General features: G+C 46.3%; 1 protein-coding gene across 3 annotated transcripts in view; it reads left to right on the forward strand.

Annotated features, from left to right (window-relative positions):
* Positions 1-912: 912 nt before the first annotated feature.
* The window catches only part of ylpm1 (YLP motif containing 1), a 33,571-nt gene continuing 16,273 nt past the window's right edge, over positions 913-18,210 (forward strand). Inside the window, exons 1-8 of one of the 3 annotated variants that reach the window (XM_063222823.1) lie at positions 913-1,669; positions 2,611-2,799; positions 5,977-6,216; positions 8,085-8,692; positions 12,709-15,468; positions 15,817-15,934; positions 16,366-16,504; positions 17,490-17,576. In XM_063222823.1, the coding sequence (XP_063078893.1) occupies positions 1,163-1,669; positions 2,611-2,799; positions 5,977-6,216; positions 8,085-8,692; positions 12,709-15,468; positions 15,817-15,934; positions 16,366-16,504; positions 17,490-17,576 (4,648 nt within the window). In that variant the 5' untranslated portion in view covers positions 913-1,162. The remainder of the gene's footprint in view (positions 1,670-2,610; positions 2,800-5,976; positions 6,217-8,084; positions 8,693-12,708; positions 15,469-15,816; positions 15,935-16,365; positions 16,505-17,489; positions 17,577-18,210) is intronic. The other 2 variants (XM_063222824.1, XM_063222825.1) reach the window with 2 other exon arrangements.

The following is an 18,210-nucleotide window of genomic DNA, read 5'->3' on the forward strand; positions in this document are numbered from 1 at the left end:
GTGGAAAATGAAAATTAAATATATTTAGTAGGCTACTAGTAGCACTCCAAACGACGAGACATGATACAAGCTGTGTGCATAGAATACAGTGTAGCCAACTACGCATTCACTATTATTGATGAATGATTCTATGCCCAGTGTTTAGTAGCCTACTTAACACTCCAAACGACGAGACACGATACAATCTCCCTAGAATACAGGGTAACGCATTCGCTATTGATGGATGATTCTATGTCCAGTGTTTAGTAGGTCTAAATAGGCCTATATTTAGGCCTACTTAACACTTCAAATGACGAGACACGATAAGCTGTGTGGATAGAATAAGCCTACTGCATTCGCCAGATAATTTGGGTCCATTTCTCAAACATGGTGCGCTATTATGACTGACGAATGATTCTATGTCCAGTGTTTAGTCAATATATTTACTTAACAAACGACGAGGCATAATACAAACCACTTCACACCGCAATTAGCCTACATAGGCATTATTATTGTCCAAAGCATAAGAGTCATCAATGTATGCTGGTGTGCTACACTTGGGCCTACCGCCATCGAATATCCTATTATGATTGATGAATGATTCTATGTCCAGTGTTTAGTAAATACATTTATTTAGCACTCCAAACGACGAGACACGATACAAGCTGTGTGCATAGAATAGTGTAGGCCTAGACTATGCATTCGCCGGAGAAAACATTTGGCGCAAATTCTCAAATAGGGTGACGTCGGGATGGTGTGGGACTGTACAGACTACTATAATAGGAAAAATAGGAGGGGCGAGATCCAAAATGGGAGGGGCGGGATCTCAGAAATCCAGACCTGCCCACTTCTGCAAACTGCAGTTGGATGCTACTCCACAGGAGGGCGCAAGTAGCCCAGGATGTGACGCACGAGATGTGCTTCCTGATACTTTCCGGTAAAGAAGCAGAGCTTAGCTTAGCAAGTGAAGTTAGCCTGGAGATCGGTTTTACCGGCGCGGGAAGTATCGATATTTTTGTCTTTTTCTGCAACTGCAACACTACAAATAGGTTCGAATCGATTGTGTGCGTATGTACCATCCGTTTCTTGAAAGGTGTAAATACGGATGTAAAGACTTCCGTGTTCAAAAAGACTGACTTAATGTGAGCACAAAGGCCTAACGTTACGTGCGCTGTAGTGAAGCATGTACCCTTCGTGGGGAAATTATGGAGGTGGACAACCGCCTTCCAACAATCAATTTACGGCTCAAACACCGACAGCAGCGGGATACAATGCTCAATCGTCGACGAATTTTTCCAGCTTTCGGGAGCAGATGCAACAGCAGATGCAGCAGCAGATGCAACAGCTTCAGCAGCTTCACCAGAAACAATTACAGTCGGTGCTCAGTTATGGAGCAGCAGCAGGAGGAGGAGGCGGCGGCGGCGGCGGCGGCGGCTATGGAAGTGGTCCCGGTGCCTGGCAAGGGCAGAATTCAACCACAAACTATGCTTACGATCAACAGCAGACCCCACCACTGCCGCCCCAGCCGGAGGAGGAAGCGCCACCCAAGCCCCCCGAACCGAAACCTCCGCTTCCTCCGCAGAACAACAACGGCCCCGGGCTACAGAATAAGAATACTGCCCATGACCCATCAGCGGCCATCACTCCACAGCACGGAGACAATACCGACTTTTCATCAATGACTCCGCAGGTAGGCCTACTCTAAATTCTAGTTGTACACTCTCTATCACACGAGTTCTATCAACATGACAAGAAAGCGGTTATGCAAAAGCTGATGGTAACTCAGCCAGCATTTATGTTGTGAATTGCTACAACCAGCTGACCTATTTTCCTCTTGCTGTCAGAGGCCGTTGCTGTTGTGAAAAGCTTTGGCAAACGCTGACCTACCATGCTTTTTAAAATGAGATTGATCTTCTGTTGAGCTGATCAACCGCAGTTCTCAGTGTCGAACAGAGATGTAGTCTTATTTTACAGGCATGTTACTTGACTGCAAACGATGACTTGACATGATTGACAACTGTACTTGAACACCAGGAGCCCTGTACACAACAGCCAGTAACATTTTTTGCTCAAGGACAGAAGTCATTAGTGCAATACCCTCTTGTCAAGAGGATGGGTATACCAACCTATGTAGCAGACTGTATTCGCTCAATTGAAATTGAAAAATAATAATTACAAAAGGCTCTCAGCTATCGAATGACTCCCCTATCGAAATAAGATCAGGGGTATAAAAGGTTTTTGTTCAAGGACCCCTTTTCCTTAGTGATATTATGGACCTCATCCTCTCAAATTGAGGAAAGTGTAATCACCTGTCTAGAAAAAAAAAATTGGATTCAAATTCTGTCTCATTATTCATACATTAAAAAAAAAAAGTACTTTTTAAATTCTCCCACTGGATTTTTCTTTCTCCTTAGAGGTAATGCTCATTTTATCTGAGACCTGAGCTGGCTAGAGTTACTTGGAGTAACAGAGTAAAGTAATAGGCACATAGTTTCCCCTCTTCTCAAATATTGGCCTAATATTCTGATGGTGTTCATAAGTTTCCAGTTGATAGTGTTGAATTTTCTTTATCCGTATGTAAATTTACTGTGTCTCATCTCTCCATCGTCTGGCATCTTTCCCTACACCTAGGAACAACAGCAGTACTGGTACAAACAGCATGTCCAGAATTTGCAGAAGCTAAAGAATGAGCGGGCAGGTGCGGGCCAAGGTGACCGGAATCAGGCACCCCCTCTACCGAGTGAGCCTCCCAAAAGTGCTCCCCCACCACCTCCACCCAAAGAGGAACCACCTCCACCACCTCCGCCTGAAGAGCCTCAGGTGAGAAGCTCACAGACATAACCCCCCCACACCACACACGCCCCCATCAGATTATTTTCCCCATCTACTTCACATTGAATAAAGTCAAAGAATTGTCTTGTTAAAGTAAGATGTCCCAAACGCCGCCGACACAAATGCAAAAAGGTGTGCTCAAGTATGGTCTCCTAAGTAAGGGGGCGTTGTCCCCTCCTTCTCTTTCTGTGGCGTTTGGTGGTGGCTTGCATAAGATGTGCGCTACCGCCATCTACAGTGCAAAGGGTGCTCCATTTATTCTCAACCTTGAGTCTGCAAAGGTCTCCTAAAGGGCCGGCCTTCACCTGACGTCATGGATCCAGGAAACATATTTGGGGTCTTTGACAGTAGCCTCGCGAGCCATCCTACGTACTTCCGACAAAAGAATTGGCTCCACTACGGTAGTCTGGTCCCCCTTTTCTGTGGAGTGTCTGGAGCGGTAGAATTTTGATGCGCTATGTTGTTGTTGAGTAACTGTCGGCGATTGGGTGAGAGCTGTGTGTCCAATCTTTTCAAAACATAACTGAGTGCAAACTTCCCGTTTCCTGCAATCGCGCCAGATCACACAAGCTCCAGATCATAAATACAAAATGAAATGGTAGTATTATGGGATGGTCAGGACCAGGCTACTTTGACAGACCCGGTTCTACGTTTTGCTGCAGCGTGGTTTGATCTTTTTTTTTGCATTTAACCCGTCCATCTTCAGTTCTAACGAGGTCGATTTCAGAATCACCTCTGAGGTGGTTCAAGGCGTGCAAGCCTAGTTCCAACATTGACCAACTATTGATTAACCAGTGCTCTCCCCCATCCTCCTCCATGACTGAGCATGGTACCGCCCGCCGCACTGCCCCCTTTGGGGCGCCATTGGGGGCTGCCCCCGCACACGGGTGAAGCATAAATGCAATTTTCTTGTGTGCAGTGAATACTTGTGTGCTGTGGAGTGCTGCGTCACAATGGCAATGGCAGTTGGTGTTCCCCAGTTGGGCTTCAAGGCTTTATTTTTTTCAAAGTGATACTGTCCCATTTTTGGAAATAATCTTATTTTACACCTCTCATTTAGCTAAATGATTCTGTTTTACCTTTCTCCTTTACTTCCTGCTGTTCTCTGAGTATGGCAGTGCAACATTTACCTCCAAGCTGCAATTAAAATTGAGAGTCTCATAGGACTCAATGTTAACTGCTAGCTTAGAGGTAGAATTTGCACTGCCATACTCAGAGAACGGCAGGAAGTACAGGTGAAGCTTTAAAAAATATGCCGCATCGATTAGGTACTTGCCAAATTGAATTGAATTGTCCTGTCCCGCATTGTGATGCATTGACGAATCGATTATTGTTGACACCACTACTAGCTTCACTTCTTGCTCTCATCCAGTGTTACCGTCTACCACACGTTTTTTTCCATATTCGAATATTATTTTCCCCATTCGAATTTGTGATTAACGCTATTCGAACCAGAATTCAAACCTTGAATATTAGTTGACAGCCCTAGTGTGCCGTGAGATAGGGGTGGGCGGTAACCGCGGTATAATATCATGTGCGGTATTTTTTCATCAATGATAGAGATTTTGTCTCATACCGTCTACCGCAATAGCGCATTGCGTCCTGTAGATGTAGAGTTATAGTTATAGATTAAAAGTTTAAACATTATTTGAATGACAAGAATTCCCACATAGATAAAACAATGTCTGACCAGTCATTTAAAAAAATGGTGTTTTGGTCATTTTGCCACAAAATGCTTAATTTTTACATTTTATACACAAATGTACAATACTGTGATATATACCGTGATATATACCGTGGCTAAAATTATACCGAGGTATACATTTTTGGCCATACCGCCCACCCCTACCGTGAGAGATCGTCAGGTGTGCCATGGAAAATTATTCTTTTCAAAAAAGAAAAAAGAAAAAAAAAAGAATTCATTATTATCAGCAAATAATGCCTATATGTCATTATGTAGTGTCTGCTGTTGACTGGCGTCCTAATCATGTAATAATTCCTTATCACTAGGTGGCAGCAGGTAGCCAATTGCATTGTAGTAGGCCTAGCTGTCAAACAAGGCAAATGCCGTGCCGTGAGCTCGAGTCAATACAAAGAGAGTTGCATTTCATTTGGATTTAGGACTACCGGTACGTGGGATGCAACGGCACCGATTCCATTGTGCTTGGTATGTAAACGAAACACCCTTCACAAAACAAGAGTGCAGACTATTTCGTTGGCCTGCGTAAGCAAACAGAGAACCAAGCAACATTTATGAGGGAAAAAGGTAAACGAGAGAACCTTAAAGCTAGCTACCACGTAGCTGAACTCGTAGCTAAATCAAAAAAGTCACAAAGTGGCAGAGACGCTAATATTTACCTGCCTGCAAAGCCATTGTAAATGAGATGCTTGGACCTTAAGCGGTTAAAGAAATAGCCAAAGTCCCACTCTCAAATAACACAATATGTCTGCTGACATCGAAAGTGTGGTTTTGGAAAAGATCCGTATCCGTGAGAAATTTGCGTTGCAACTTGACGAGGCTGATATTAGTGGACATGCGCAACTCCTGGCCAATGTGCGTTTTGTGGATGGAGACGCAATTAGAGAAAGCGTTCTATTTTGCAAGGCATTGAACAGAGATTGATATTAAACATGCATATTCATAATGTGTGTATGTGGCAGCTATGTATGTCCAAGACAAATTTCCTTCGGGACTATTAAAAGAATCTTGAATCTTGAATGTAACAGTGAAATCTTTCCTAAATAACATTGCTACTGTCAGAATAAGCATTATTTTCTACATTCCTGCAAATAGAATGCTTTTGGAATAACAATTTGTAAATAGTAAGCCTAGGCCTACTTTGAAGTTTATAGCTTCCTTAAGAAGGGACAAAGTGCACTTTTTATTTGAAAGAGGAAATTTAAAAGATGATTAAAAAAAAATACATTTTTGTGTTTATTTGATTGCTATTCAAGACACTTTTATAAGAATGACTATATTGTTAGGCGGCTACTATAATTTGTTTTCATTATTTCATCATTTTTGGTTGGTGGTGTGCCGCGAGATTTTTTGAAGGGAAAAAGTGTGCCCTGGCTCAAAAAAGGTTGGGAAACACTGGTTTAATAATCGTGGTTTCAAGGTTGACCCAAATAACCAGGATTTACCTTTTTCCCATAATTGTGCAGCCCTACCTCTCATGCATTCGTTCTCCTGTGTTTGCTGGTCCCCAGGAGGAGCCCATGAGTGCGGGTGACCCGTTTGAGGTGGCCCGTCTGCAGCAGCTGCAGGCGGCGGCGGCCCAGTGGCAGCAGGCCCAGCAGCAGAGGGCCGCGCACCAGTACACCGCACTCATGCAGCAGCACTCCCAGCTGCAGCAGATCCTGCAGCAGTACCAGCAGTTCATCCAGCAGCCCGCCAACCTCCAGGTACGTCCTGTCTCCGATCTGTCGCAGATCTGCCACACAGACTAGGGGTGCATCCCAATATGTGACCTTGCCTCCTCCACTTGTGCTTGTCTCCTCGTCCCGCCTCCTGGCCCCTCCTCCGTGGAGAAAACGATAAAGTTTCCCAGCTGTCAGCCTCGCCACAACAACTTTTGAGGGACTGTTTTTCATTCACCATCCCAATTGCAAATGAGAAAAAGACTTTACAATTGAGCTTTTGCAAGATATTGAAATGTAATGCTATTGTCAGTGATGTCATCATGACGTGAAGCAAGTGGAAGAGGCAAGTGGAGGAGGCAAGGTCGCATATTAAAACGCACTCTAGGCCAATATTGAAGGCGGCCACATTAACAACAGACCTCGCCTTCTCCAAGTCTCCTGAAAATACGACTTAAAGTGATACTGTCCCATTTTTTTAAATAATCTTATTTTACACCTCCCCTTGAGTTAAATAATAAGGTTTTACCGTTCTCCTGTACTGTTCAACCGTTTTCTAGTTATGGCAGTGCAAATTTTACCTCCAAGCTAACAGTTAACATTGAGTCCTATGAGACCAGTTAGCCGCGAGCTGGTCTCATAGGACTCAATGTTAACTGCTAGCATGGAGGTAAAATTTGCACTGTCATACCCCGAGAATGGTTGAAAGTACAGTAGAACGGTAAAACCCTATGATTTAACTCAATGGGAGGTGTAAAATAAGATCATTTCTAAAAATGGGACAGTATCACTTTAAGCTGGGATTACACTGTGCTTAGACTTTTGCCCCGATTTGGTACTCGCACGACTTTTTGAGAGTCGGGGCGATTTCTTGCTCAATCGCAGGTCAATCGTGAGTCTCGCATCGTGCAGTGTACATGGGGTAACGACAAGCGATTTCGCCTCACGATCGTGCAATCGCAGGGTCGCAAGAAAATCAAAACGGTTTGAAATTCTGGTCGTGGCTCGTGCGTAAATCGCACAGTTAAAGCAGTGCTACGACCCGATTTGACACTTCACATGCGCAAATGAATAAGGCGGTGCAATTCGCTGTTGAGCGCGACCTCATCTCCACCTCAGGTGCGCATGTTCCCTCCTCTGCAGACCGGGGAAACATGCCTGTCGCGTCGTACGGTGGAAGCATTTCGCTCGCATCCGACTGTCGGCTCGTGTAGTGTGAGGACGTGAGTCGTGAGTTGTGAACTTTTAAACAGTGAAATTCCATCGTGCAGTGTGAGCAGAAGTAGGGGTGGGCGATATGGCAAAAATGTTGTATCACGATTTTTTAACATGAAATCACGATTTCGATTTTTTTATCACGATCTTCCATCCAAAAAATAAAAACAACAAAAAACAACTTTCATATACTTGCAATTTGTAATTTGCAGTCAATAAAATGTTAACACACTGATGATACTCTCATAAAGTGTACAATTGGAATACAATAATGTAAAGAATAAAGTTAAGACAACAACACAAGTGAGAAAACGTCACTCTGATACTGATAATAAACATCCTCACTGCTAGACGATCTATACGATTTCTCCACTTTGGCAGATTCGAGACGATATTTTACTCAATATCGCGATTCACGATATAATATCGTCATATCGCCCACCCCTAAGCAGAAGCTTAAGACCCACGAGTGAAAATATCGCACAGTGTATGCCCAGCTTTAATTGTAATGCAAATGTCCTCTCTAAGATTTCTTTACAAATGTGTCATATTTCATGTGAAACTGCATAACATTAAAATGACGTTGGGGGCCAGATAAGACGGCCTCAAAGGCCGCAAATGGCTCTCTAGTCATAGAGTTCCTTGGCCTGGTTCACGGGAAGTCACGCTGTCACACGATTTTTTCCCCCTCCCCCCAGGCCATGTCGCTGGACATGCAGCTGAAACACTACGAGACGCAGCAGCAGCAGTTCACGCCGATCTACCAGGACTGGAACCGGCACTTCAAGCTGTGGCAGGAGCAGTTCCAGACCTACCCGCACAAGGACCAGCTCCAGGACTACGAGGGCCAGTGGAAGCAGTGGCTGGAGCAGATGAACTCTACGGCGGCCCACCTGCAGGAACGGGTCGCCACCCTGAGGACCATGCAGCACCAGTACGGCCAGCAGCAGCAGCCTGGCTACGGAGGCATGATGGGCCAGTACGGCGGACATAATCAGAGCCAGGCCATGCCGCAGCAACAGGGGAACATGGACCACTCGTCAGCATCCGCTGGACCGCACCCTCCTAACTCCTCCGGCCTCCAGCCTGGTGAAGCGAACTCCGCTGCTGCTTCTGACATGACGCCTGGAGGAGGCCCAGCTCATGCTGGCGTGACAGGACCCGGCCCAGCCACGGGCCCGTCTGGGTCTTACCAGGGCAACACTGGCCCCACTGCTGGGGATGGCGTGTCCGAGGGCTATGGATACGGCGGGCCCCACCATCCTGGGATGAGGCCGCAGGGCCCACATGGACCCAGAGGCCCAAGGTAATGTACCGATGCCTTTCAGTGCCACAATAAACTGTGTGAAGGTGTATTTATGCATAGTATGTGTTTGTATCAAACCCTTTTAGAGGAGATGGAGGCATTGGTCAATTGTTTTTGGTGTGCAGGCTGTTTTTTTTTTATTTTGTGATTTGATATCAGGAAAGCAGAGGGTTTTTTGCTTGTTTTGTTTATGATGTCATTGTCTCTTTTCACAGTTTAATTTATGCTTCAACGTTTAGCTTGTGTTTTGCAAGTCGTGCTTTTTCTCTAGACCAGCTGTTCTCAAACTTTAGAACACCAAGGCCCACTTCGAAATGTGAAAAAAATCTGGGGCCCACCAAACCATATCCCAATATAACATAATAACGTATTATATGATATAATAGGCCTATTACATATATTATATTATAGGCCTATTATATTATATTATATTATATTACATTGTTATGATGAATAATAAGTTAGGGCCTATTTGCAGAAAGTTGAGGCCACTGAAGGGCATCTGTGAAAAGGCACACTTGTTCAAATACTAAATATGAAATTAGCGTGAAACAAGCCAGCATTCACAGCTCAGAGAAATATGCATTAGCTAAATACTAAATGCTCCATTCAGTGTTTCCCCCAGAAAATTGGTTAGTCAAGGTGGTGGGGCTTCGAGTCTGTCCCTGGGGGGCGGCGCCACTCGCGATGTCACGCGGGGGGAGGTGTTGGCGGGGTTTGATGTCACGCACGGCACGAATACTGTTTCGGGGGTTTGAATAATAACAAAGCTGTGTAGAACTGGAAAATATGTATTTATTGACCTGCCATATCAAAACTATTTACAGAAGCTGAAAAGAAAAATGTAACAAAAAGTGCACCAAATGGAGTGCAAAATTGACTGGCTACCTATGACTACCTATGGCACATTTTGCAAGTCTTGTCCTTGCAGGCCATCCTTCTCGGTTTTTCAAAAAAGAGTTCCAGTGCCCTGTTGTAATTAAACTGCCCTACTGGTGGCCCATTTATGCTAATCTGGGTTGCTGCTGACGTCATAGTGCTGCCCCCTGGTGGTGATCTACCGCTGCTGGTGGACAACCTGGGCTTGGAGCCATTGAAACCCATTCAAAACATCATTTTTTCGATCTGACACAGAATATTTTTCATTATACCTTAAGACACACCATTGGACTTGTTTAAAAGCTGAGAACCTCAGCTTTCCATAACTGAAAGCGGTATTTTCCTAGCATCTACCAATCCGAAGGTAGCCCACTTTAAGTGCGGAATTACTTTTCTAAAGATAGCGTTTTGTTTCCTTGGAAACGGACGCGGTTTATGTGTTACGCATACGCTATTTGACTCGGTTTTGCACTATTATGGATGAATTTCTAATCTTGACATGTTAATGGACAATCTATGCGAATTTCATAATGTGTTTTTATGTGATATGGGAGTAAATGTGTTTTACATCCCCGTCTGGGATTTGTTAAACTAGCTGCCCGCTAGTTTAGCTAGCAAGTGCTAGGTCTCTACACTACATCATGTCAAAAGTGGAAAGATTTGCCGACACTCAAGGCTGTGGATATAATGAACTGGTTCTGTGAATGTTCTCAGAATGTTTTGCTTTGACAAATTGCTGATATTATAGCATTACATCCAAATCCTGGTGTTTCTTTGTTTATGCTTGGGCCATTGAGACAGATCGATTCTAATATCTATTACCAGAGAGAGTTTATTTCTGCTATTACTTACTTGCTAGCTAACTAGCGAACTAGCTAACAAATCCCAGACGGGCGTACTGTTAACACATTTTACTCCCATGTTACATAAAAACGCATTTTGAAACTCGCACAGATTGTCCATTAGAAATTCATCCATAATAATGCAAACCCGAGTCAAATAGCGTATGCGTAACACATAAACCGCGTCCGTTTCCAAGGAAACAAAACGCTATCTTTAGAAAAGTAATTCTGCACTTAAAGTAGGCTACCTTCGGATTGGTAGATGCTAGGAAAATACCGTTTTCAGGTATGGAAAGCTGAGGTTCTCAGCTTTTAAACAAGACCCATGGTGTGTCTTAAGGTCTAATTAAAAATATTCTGTCGAACATCGAACAAATGTACTTTTGAATGGGTTTCAATGGCTCCAAGCCAGGGTTGTCCACCATTTCAAATTCGCGCGCTCCAGTGAAGGGGCATTCTGACGTAACTGCAACCCAAGAATTGAAAATTAAAATTGTTTCAAAATATGGCCTCGAGGATGGACACACATGGCGTAGTAATAAATCCGACCACTAGGTGTCACAATTTAGTCCAACCGATGTTGTCCTAGTGCCTGCGCTTGAACATGCATTACAACTTTTTTTTTTTACAAGTTTTTTTTTTTTTTTTTTTTGCCCTCGGACGCATTTTTTTTTTTTTTTTTTTTTTTTAGGGAACGTAGCCAAGGCGGGGGTGGGGTTTAGTCAAGGCGGCCGCCTTGATAAGAAAGCGCTGGGGGAAAGCCTGGCATTAATAGTTAGGATGAAATAGCCAACTGTAGCAACCCAAAACGGCAATGTTTCCTCTCACAATCGACTAAAAATGATTACAAATATCCATTTTACACATACATCAACACCATAAGCATGAAAACACACCATATCACGACAGCATATAGAAAATGTGCTCGCGCTAATTAATTCGCGGTACAAAATTACTTCCGCGATTGAAATGACACAATGTTTACACATAAATCCTGCCTAATAGTACATCTTACCGCATCAAAACACCAAATAAGGAAGTGACACTCACGTTTCTGGACGCACACAAGAAAGACAGACGCTAACTAAACAAGATGTGAATATCTAAACCAGGGGTGTCAAACTGAAATTGACCGAGGGCCAAAATCAAAATATGGAACGAGGTCAAGTGCCGAACTCAAGATTTATTTTTTAATAAATGGACTAAAATCCTGCAGGCACACACTTAATACTCATAGTTTAATTTCACATACACTGGCACATATTGTATTGCATAGGAGTGTGAGCTGTGTCATTGGCCTGGGCCCGCTCATACTTCAGAGAAACACCAAATTTCATGTTCAAGTCTTGGTACCTGTACATTAATGATGTATGAGGGCCAACTGTAATACACATTTGAAATGATCTCGCGGGCCAAATTAAATGACTCCGCGGGTCAGATTTGGCCCCCGGGCCTGAGTTTGACATCCCTGATCTAAACTAACACCATGTGAGTAGCCTATATTTGAGGATAATTTCCCCAGAAACTCTTGCGGCCCACCTGTAATGACGCCGCGGTCCACCAGAGGGCCCATAGTTTGAGAATCACTGCTCTAGACTGTATATTAATTTATTAAAGAATCTGGCAGGCATAGTTGGTTAATTTGGCACAAATAATGGTGACAACAATGTGCTCAACTAAACAGCAGGGGGTATACTAAGACCATGATTAAGTAGTAAAAGCAGGCTTAGTTAACCCAGCCTGCTAATAGATGTACCTGCAGGCATCATTTATTTAAGAAAATGAGGACTGCAGGCTCTTCTTTTTGATAATTTACCTCTACCACAAGGTTAACTTAACCTGGCTTACTACTGAACCAGCTTCTTAGTATACCCCGCTGGTGTGTAGCCTCTATCCAAATGCAAGGTAGCCTGTCCCACCTTAATTGACCATAATGCTAGGGACCCATGCAAACGAATTTGGCAAAGCGAAGTGAATTTTGCCATTTGTTTCTATGAGGCAAGTGAAGTGTGGCGAAGGCAAGCGAACGGAGGCGAAGCAAAGGTTTTCAGCCAAATTTTATTTTATGCAAATGAGGACAGAATTTTGCCTTTGATAGGCAATCAGATAATCAACATAAATGTTTTAATCGGTTTGATTTGCCTCAACAACCTGTTGAGCTGTCAGAAAGGAACACAGAATCTTGCCTCCCTCCGCGCATTTGGTCTCCATGTGTCCCTGGCGTAAGTCTTTGTAACAGATCAAGTTCTTTGTCTGTATAATTAAGCCAGTTTGTTGTGAAAATATATATTGCAGATTTGATGGACCAGGGCCCGATCATTCCCAGCAACAGCGTTTTAATGCCCCCAGGCAAGGTCTCAACGCTCCTCCACGAGGTCCGCCTGGGAGGTTTGAGCCACCTATGAGACATAATGCTCCAGGGTTTGATCAGCCACCAGGGCCGGCTTCAGCTGGCTTTGAAAGACCCCCCGGCCAAATGCAGAGTCCACAAAACCGCTTCGAAAGACCGCCCGGTCCACCACAAAACCGCTTCGAAAGACCACCGGGTCCACCACAAAACCGCTTCGAAAGACCTCCGGGTCCACCACAGAACCGATTCGAACGACCCCCTGGTCCACCACAGAACCGATTCGAGCGACCCCCTGGTCCACAACAGAACCGATTCGAACGACCCCCCGGACCGCCACAGAATCGCTCTGAAAGACCGCCGGGCCCACCGCAAAATCAGTCGCGATTTGAAAGGCCACCTGGCCCCGGTCAAAACCCCCCTCGATTTGAACGACCCCCCGGTCCTGTACAGAACGCGACCCGGCCGCCCGGCCCTGGACAGACTCCTCAAGCTCGTGCGCAAGGTCCAGCACCCCGGGCCCCTGTGCCACCACCAGCAGCAGCAGCAGCTGCTGCAAAACCAAGTCCTCCTCCTGCTGCTGCTGCTGCTGCTGCTGCTGCTGCAGCGGCTTCAACTAAAGGAGCCCCTGAGGCATCTGGCCCTCAGCTGAAGAAGACTGGGTCCCAAGACTCCAAACCCTCAGATTCAAGCGGCAAGGAAAAAAGCACAACTGAAGACACGCTGGCCGAGGACCTGGTTGACTCCGGAAGCGGTTTCTTTGTGCAGAATGACCCGATACCTCAGACTAAGGCTACTGAAACTCCTGCCAAGGGAGACCAGAAGACTGCTGGAGCCACAGAGAAAGATAAAGCAAAGGAGAAGGATGCTTCGAAACCTGCCGCGTCAACGACTTCCTCTACTACTCCAGTCAAACCACAAACAACAGTCAAACAAACTCCCACGCCGCCGGCTCAGGCGAAAAGCAACGGCAACAGCGGAGCGCCTCCTGCGAGGCCCCCGCCTCACGAGGCACCCAAGCCCCCTCCCCCAGGTCCGCCCTTCTTGGGGGACGCCCCGATGGCTCCTCCGCCCATGGCGCGCGGGCGAGGCCGTGGGCAGATGCCACCCATGCCCATGCGGGGCAGGGGACACCCCCGAGGCCGAGGCATGCCCCCTGGCGCCGGTCCCCCTCCTCCCCCGCACATGGGCCCGCCGCACGGCTACGATCCCAACATGCCGCCGCCCGAGGAAGAGGAGCACGGCGGGTACGGGTACGAAGACCCGCACGCCGCACACATGATGCACGGGGCCGAGGGCCAGGAGGAGGGATACGGCTGGCAGGAGCACCCACCTGCAGAGCCGCACGGGATGATGGGACGAGGGCCGCCACCGCAGATGCACGAGGAAGAGATTTGGCACCCCGAGGAGCATCACTTTGGCGGTGGCGAAGAGTATTACGAGGGGGCCGAGGGCCAGGAGGAGCACGCAGAGGAACAAGAGGATCAGTGGGAACGTGATCCGCAGCCAGAGCCCGAAGAGGAGTACTGGGAGCCGGAGCAGGACCCGTATTGGCAGGGACCCCATGACCCCATGATGCCGCCCATGCGCGGCCGGCCGCCGTTCCCACATGGCATGCGCGGACGTGCGCGCCCTCCCCCGCCCCGAGGCTTCATGCACCACGGCCCGAGGCGACCGCCGCCCCCGCCTCACCTCGCCGGCCCCCACATGGAAGGCATGGAGCACGACCCTCACCGGCCGCCCATGATGCACAGAGGTCCCCCGCGCGGCCCCATGGGCCCACCGAGGTTCCGGGGACCGCCGCCACGCGGTCACCCCATGCCCCGCGGCATGATGGAGCGCCACCCGCCTTACCCTCCTCGAGACATGATGGAGATGGACCCCTCTTACCACGAGCCCATGGAGCCGCCGTACCATGAACCCATGGAGCACGAGCAGGGATGGCCGCCACCACCGCCGCACGGCCGCGAGCCCAGGCGCCCCCCTCCGCCCCCACACGCCATGATGGAGCGGGACATGAGGAGACCCCCACCTCCCTACGGCCCGGGGCCTCCACGCAGGCGCCCTCCCTTCCCTCACGAGGAGCAGGAGGAGCCGTACGAAGAGCCGCCGTACGAAGAAGAGTACCCGCAGCCTCCGCCACCTCCAGAGGAGGAGGAGGGCTACAGGAGGCCTCCGCTCCCCCCACCAGTCATCTCTCGGGACTACGGCCACGGCGGTGCTGCTGCTGGGCGTGAGGATGATTACTACCCGCCACGCCCTCCACCAGAAGACTGGGACGTGGAGCGGGAGAGGGGCAGGGAGTACCCGCCTTACCCCCGCGAGCGAGGCATGCGAGAGGAGCGCTGGCCCGAGGGCAGAGAGAGGCCACCATACCGATACGAGGAGGGGGGCCCGGGCAGACCCGACTACGAGGGCTATCCCGAAGACCGCCCCTACGGCGCACGGGAACCTCCGTACCGTCCGTCGGACTGGGACAAGCCGCTGCCTGAGCGTACTTACCCTCCTCCACCCCCTCCTCCCATGGAGCCGAGGAGAGTTTCGTTTGAGGGAGGGCTTGAGCCGGGCATGGATATTCCTCCACCGCCACCCCCCGCTGCCGCCCCGGACACCTCCCTGGAGCAGAAGTCTCCCACAATCGGAACGGCCCTCTCCCAGAGGCAGCACGAGATCATCCTGAAGGCAGCGCAGGAGCTGAAAATGATCAGGTGACTGCCAATTATTACCTTTTTGTTTAAATTGTTTGTAAAAGCTTCCTGTTTTATTGTTACTATTGTTGTTTCCTAAAGCATTTGTGCTTTTAACTATTTTGCCAGACTCAATTAAAGTGTTTTTTGTCTTTTTTGTTCTTAAAGCGGCTGCTTTTTATTTATTTTTTAGTCAGCAATGACAAAGGAGCACCTATTGTAATTTTACCTAGATTAAAATGTCTCTAAGTATAGCAACCTCGGCTATTTTCATTGTTGGGGAAAGTGCTTCTTTTTCCATGTTTTTCCCCCCACATACTGTTCATGCTTTGCTGTAGTAACATGTCCATGAACAACTGTCGTCACCAGGGAACGGCAGGAGAGTAAAGGGGAGCCAGGAGCACCCTCTGACGTGCCTCAGATCGAACTGCCAGCCAGCCTTCTCAGTGGCATAGAAATACCCCCCGAAGTCAAGACTGCCCTTCAGGTACAGCTCTTAGTATGGATTCACCATCAATGCTGTTATCATGATACACATGATAAATTTGTCTTTTTTAAAGTAGACTATGCTATTTTAGGTGTTACCGGTATATGGTTTAGTTACGCAATGTGTGCTGCTCACAAATCTGGGCTTTATTGTATTGTGAATACAAGGAAGTTCTTCAGCCAAAAATGTGTGTTTAAATTCCAAATCATAATGAACTTTTAGACATTGATCCTGCTGGTAAATATACAGCACTTGAAAAAGATAAATAAATTGTCGATGTAAATTACTAAAAGAATGACTATATACTCTACCCTCAATGTATTAGCATGTCAAATGGTTTATCATTGGATAAACTTTCATGTGTTTGACCGTTCAGACCTTTGCATTGTGTTCCCGTCGTAATTGTTGTTTTCCCTCTTCTCTACGGTTAGTCAACGGGTCTCTTTACGGATGTCGGTGGTGGACCGACTGCTGGGGCCAAATCTGTTTCGTGGGACTTGGGCTCCTCCGCTCAATCCCCACCGTCTAAACCCATCATCGCCAAGACTGTAGACTATGGACATGGACATGGTAGGTACACAAAGCTGCTGTTGGGGTTTTTCCCTTCCAGGGTGGTTTGGACATCTTGAAAAGTTTTTATATGCAGTTGCAGGTGAATCCCTTTTATCAATTATATATGTATTCAATTTTTTACAGAAGGTAAAACGATACAAAAGAAGAAAAAGAAAACGGCAATACACACACACGCACAACAAAAGAGCAAACAAAAATAATTAACATAACAAAACCGTGCTGGTTGAGTATGAAAAGTAACAGTACAGTTGTGTATCACAAGTATCAGTATATTCACATACAAAAAAAGAGGTTAAGTCTTGACTGCAGTCACTATCATACTGTGTTTTCAGTCTGTTTGACAAGTCATACCTGAGTCTCTCAAAATGTGATGTATAGCCAATGCTTAAATGTTGGCACATATTCTGATTTCCAGTCTTAATATCAATCTGTTAGCAATGATCTTACATGAGGGGTTTGAACAGAGAATCTAGTATTAAGGGAGAGTAACCAAAAATGGAATTCTAGGATCAGGTTTAAAAATGCTGTCTGGGGGAATCCCTTTCGAAACATGGGAACGCGTGACAGTGCTGCAGTTACAGTCAAACCAAATGATTTATTTAGGAAGCTGACATTTCGGTTGTCAGACTATGATTGAAGTCTGACTGACCAAAATGTCAGCTTTCAAAATACAGTAGTTTGGTTTGTAGCAGTGTTGCGCTTATGCAGCACCACAGTATAATTTTTACCCCCCATGAAATTGCTTTGCCTGAAATATGTTATTCAATTTGGTATGTTTATTTGATATGATGTGAACAGACAGACTGTATTTGTTTGAGTGTGAGGTATGAATTGATAGTTTTCAGAACAAGTGCTAATTCAGGAGGTACTTGCTGTAACGAACACGATCAACAATGTTAACTTTTTAAATGATGCTCTGCTGTTGATTTTAGGTTAGTGTTGTCTGTCATATTCTTTTACCCCGTTTTCCTGTGTTTCTCAGAGTCTGGAACGACTGTGGAGCGCATACCTTACGGCGAGAGGATTATCTTGAGGCCCGAGCCCGTGCCTGAGAGGCCATATGAAAAGGGTAGGCCAGGCAACCTCTTCATGAAGGCATCATCTCATTTTAGTCTACATACAAATACAGACGCACAATTTTGGAAAATTGATCATTTCATAATGTTATTTTATTACAAAACGTAATTATTATATATAGCCCCTTAATGCCGTGTTCAGACCAAGAGCGAACTACGCTGCCTGGTAGCGTGGGTAGCAGAAGTAGTTTCGCCTTGAATTCGCTGTATTCGCTCCAGACCAGGGTTCACGTTAGCCGGCTGTGGCCGGACATTGGCCGTTTTGCATCATGAATGACCGGCAAAATAAAATGTGACCGGCCAAAATGACCGACAAAAAATGACTAGGCCTAAAATTAATCAGTAAATAATATTGGCTCATTTTAAATAGGCCTACTGAATGTTACACAAAACACCAATGATATGAAACTGAACAAAGCCAAAAATAGTTATGAATAGCCTATGTAAATGAACGTGTCATAGTCTAAACAGCACGCAATAGTGTTGCTTGCGCTCTCGTCCCCCACGGAGTTCTCCCCAATCAAGTTGCTTCCCTATCACTTGACTCACGCTGGCTGATGTTGAGGAACAATTCAGTTTTTTTTGTATTTTATCAGTAAACACAAAGGGCATTGCGCTTGCAAAACC

The sequence above is a fragment of the Engraulis encrasicolus genome, chromosome 18, assembly GCF_034702125.1.
Source record: "Engraulis encrasicolus isolate BLACKSEA-1 chromosome 18, IST_EnEncr_1.0, whole genome shotgun sequence".
Lineage (NCBI taxonomy): Eukaryota > Metazoa > Chordata > Actinopteri > Clupeiformes > Engraulidae > Engraulis > Engraulis encrasicolus.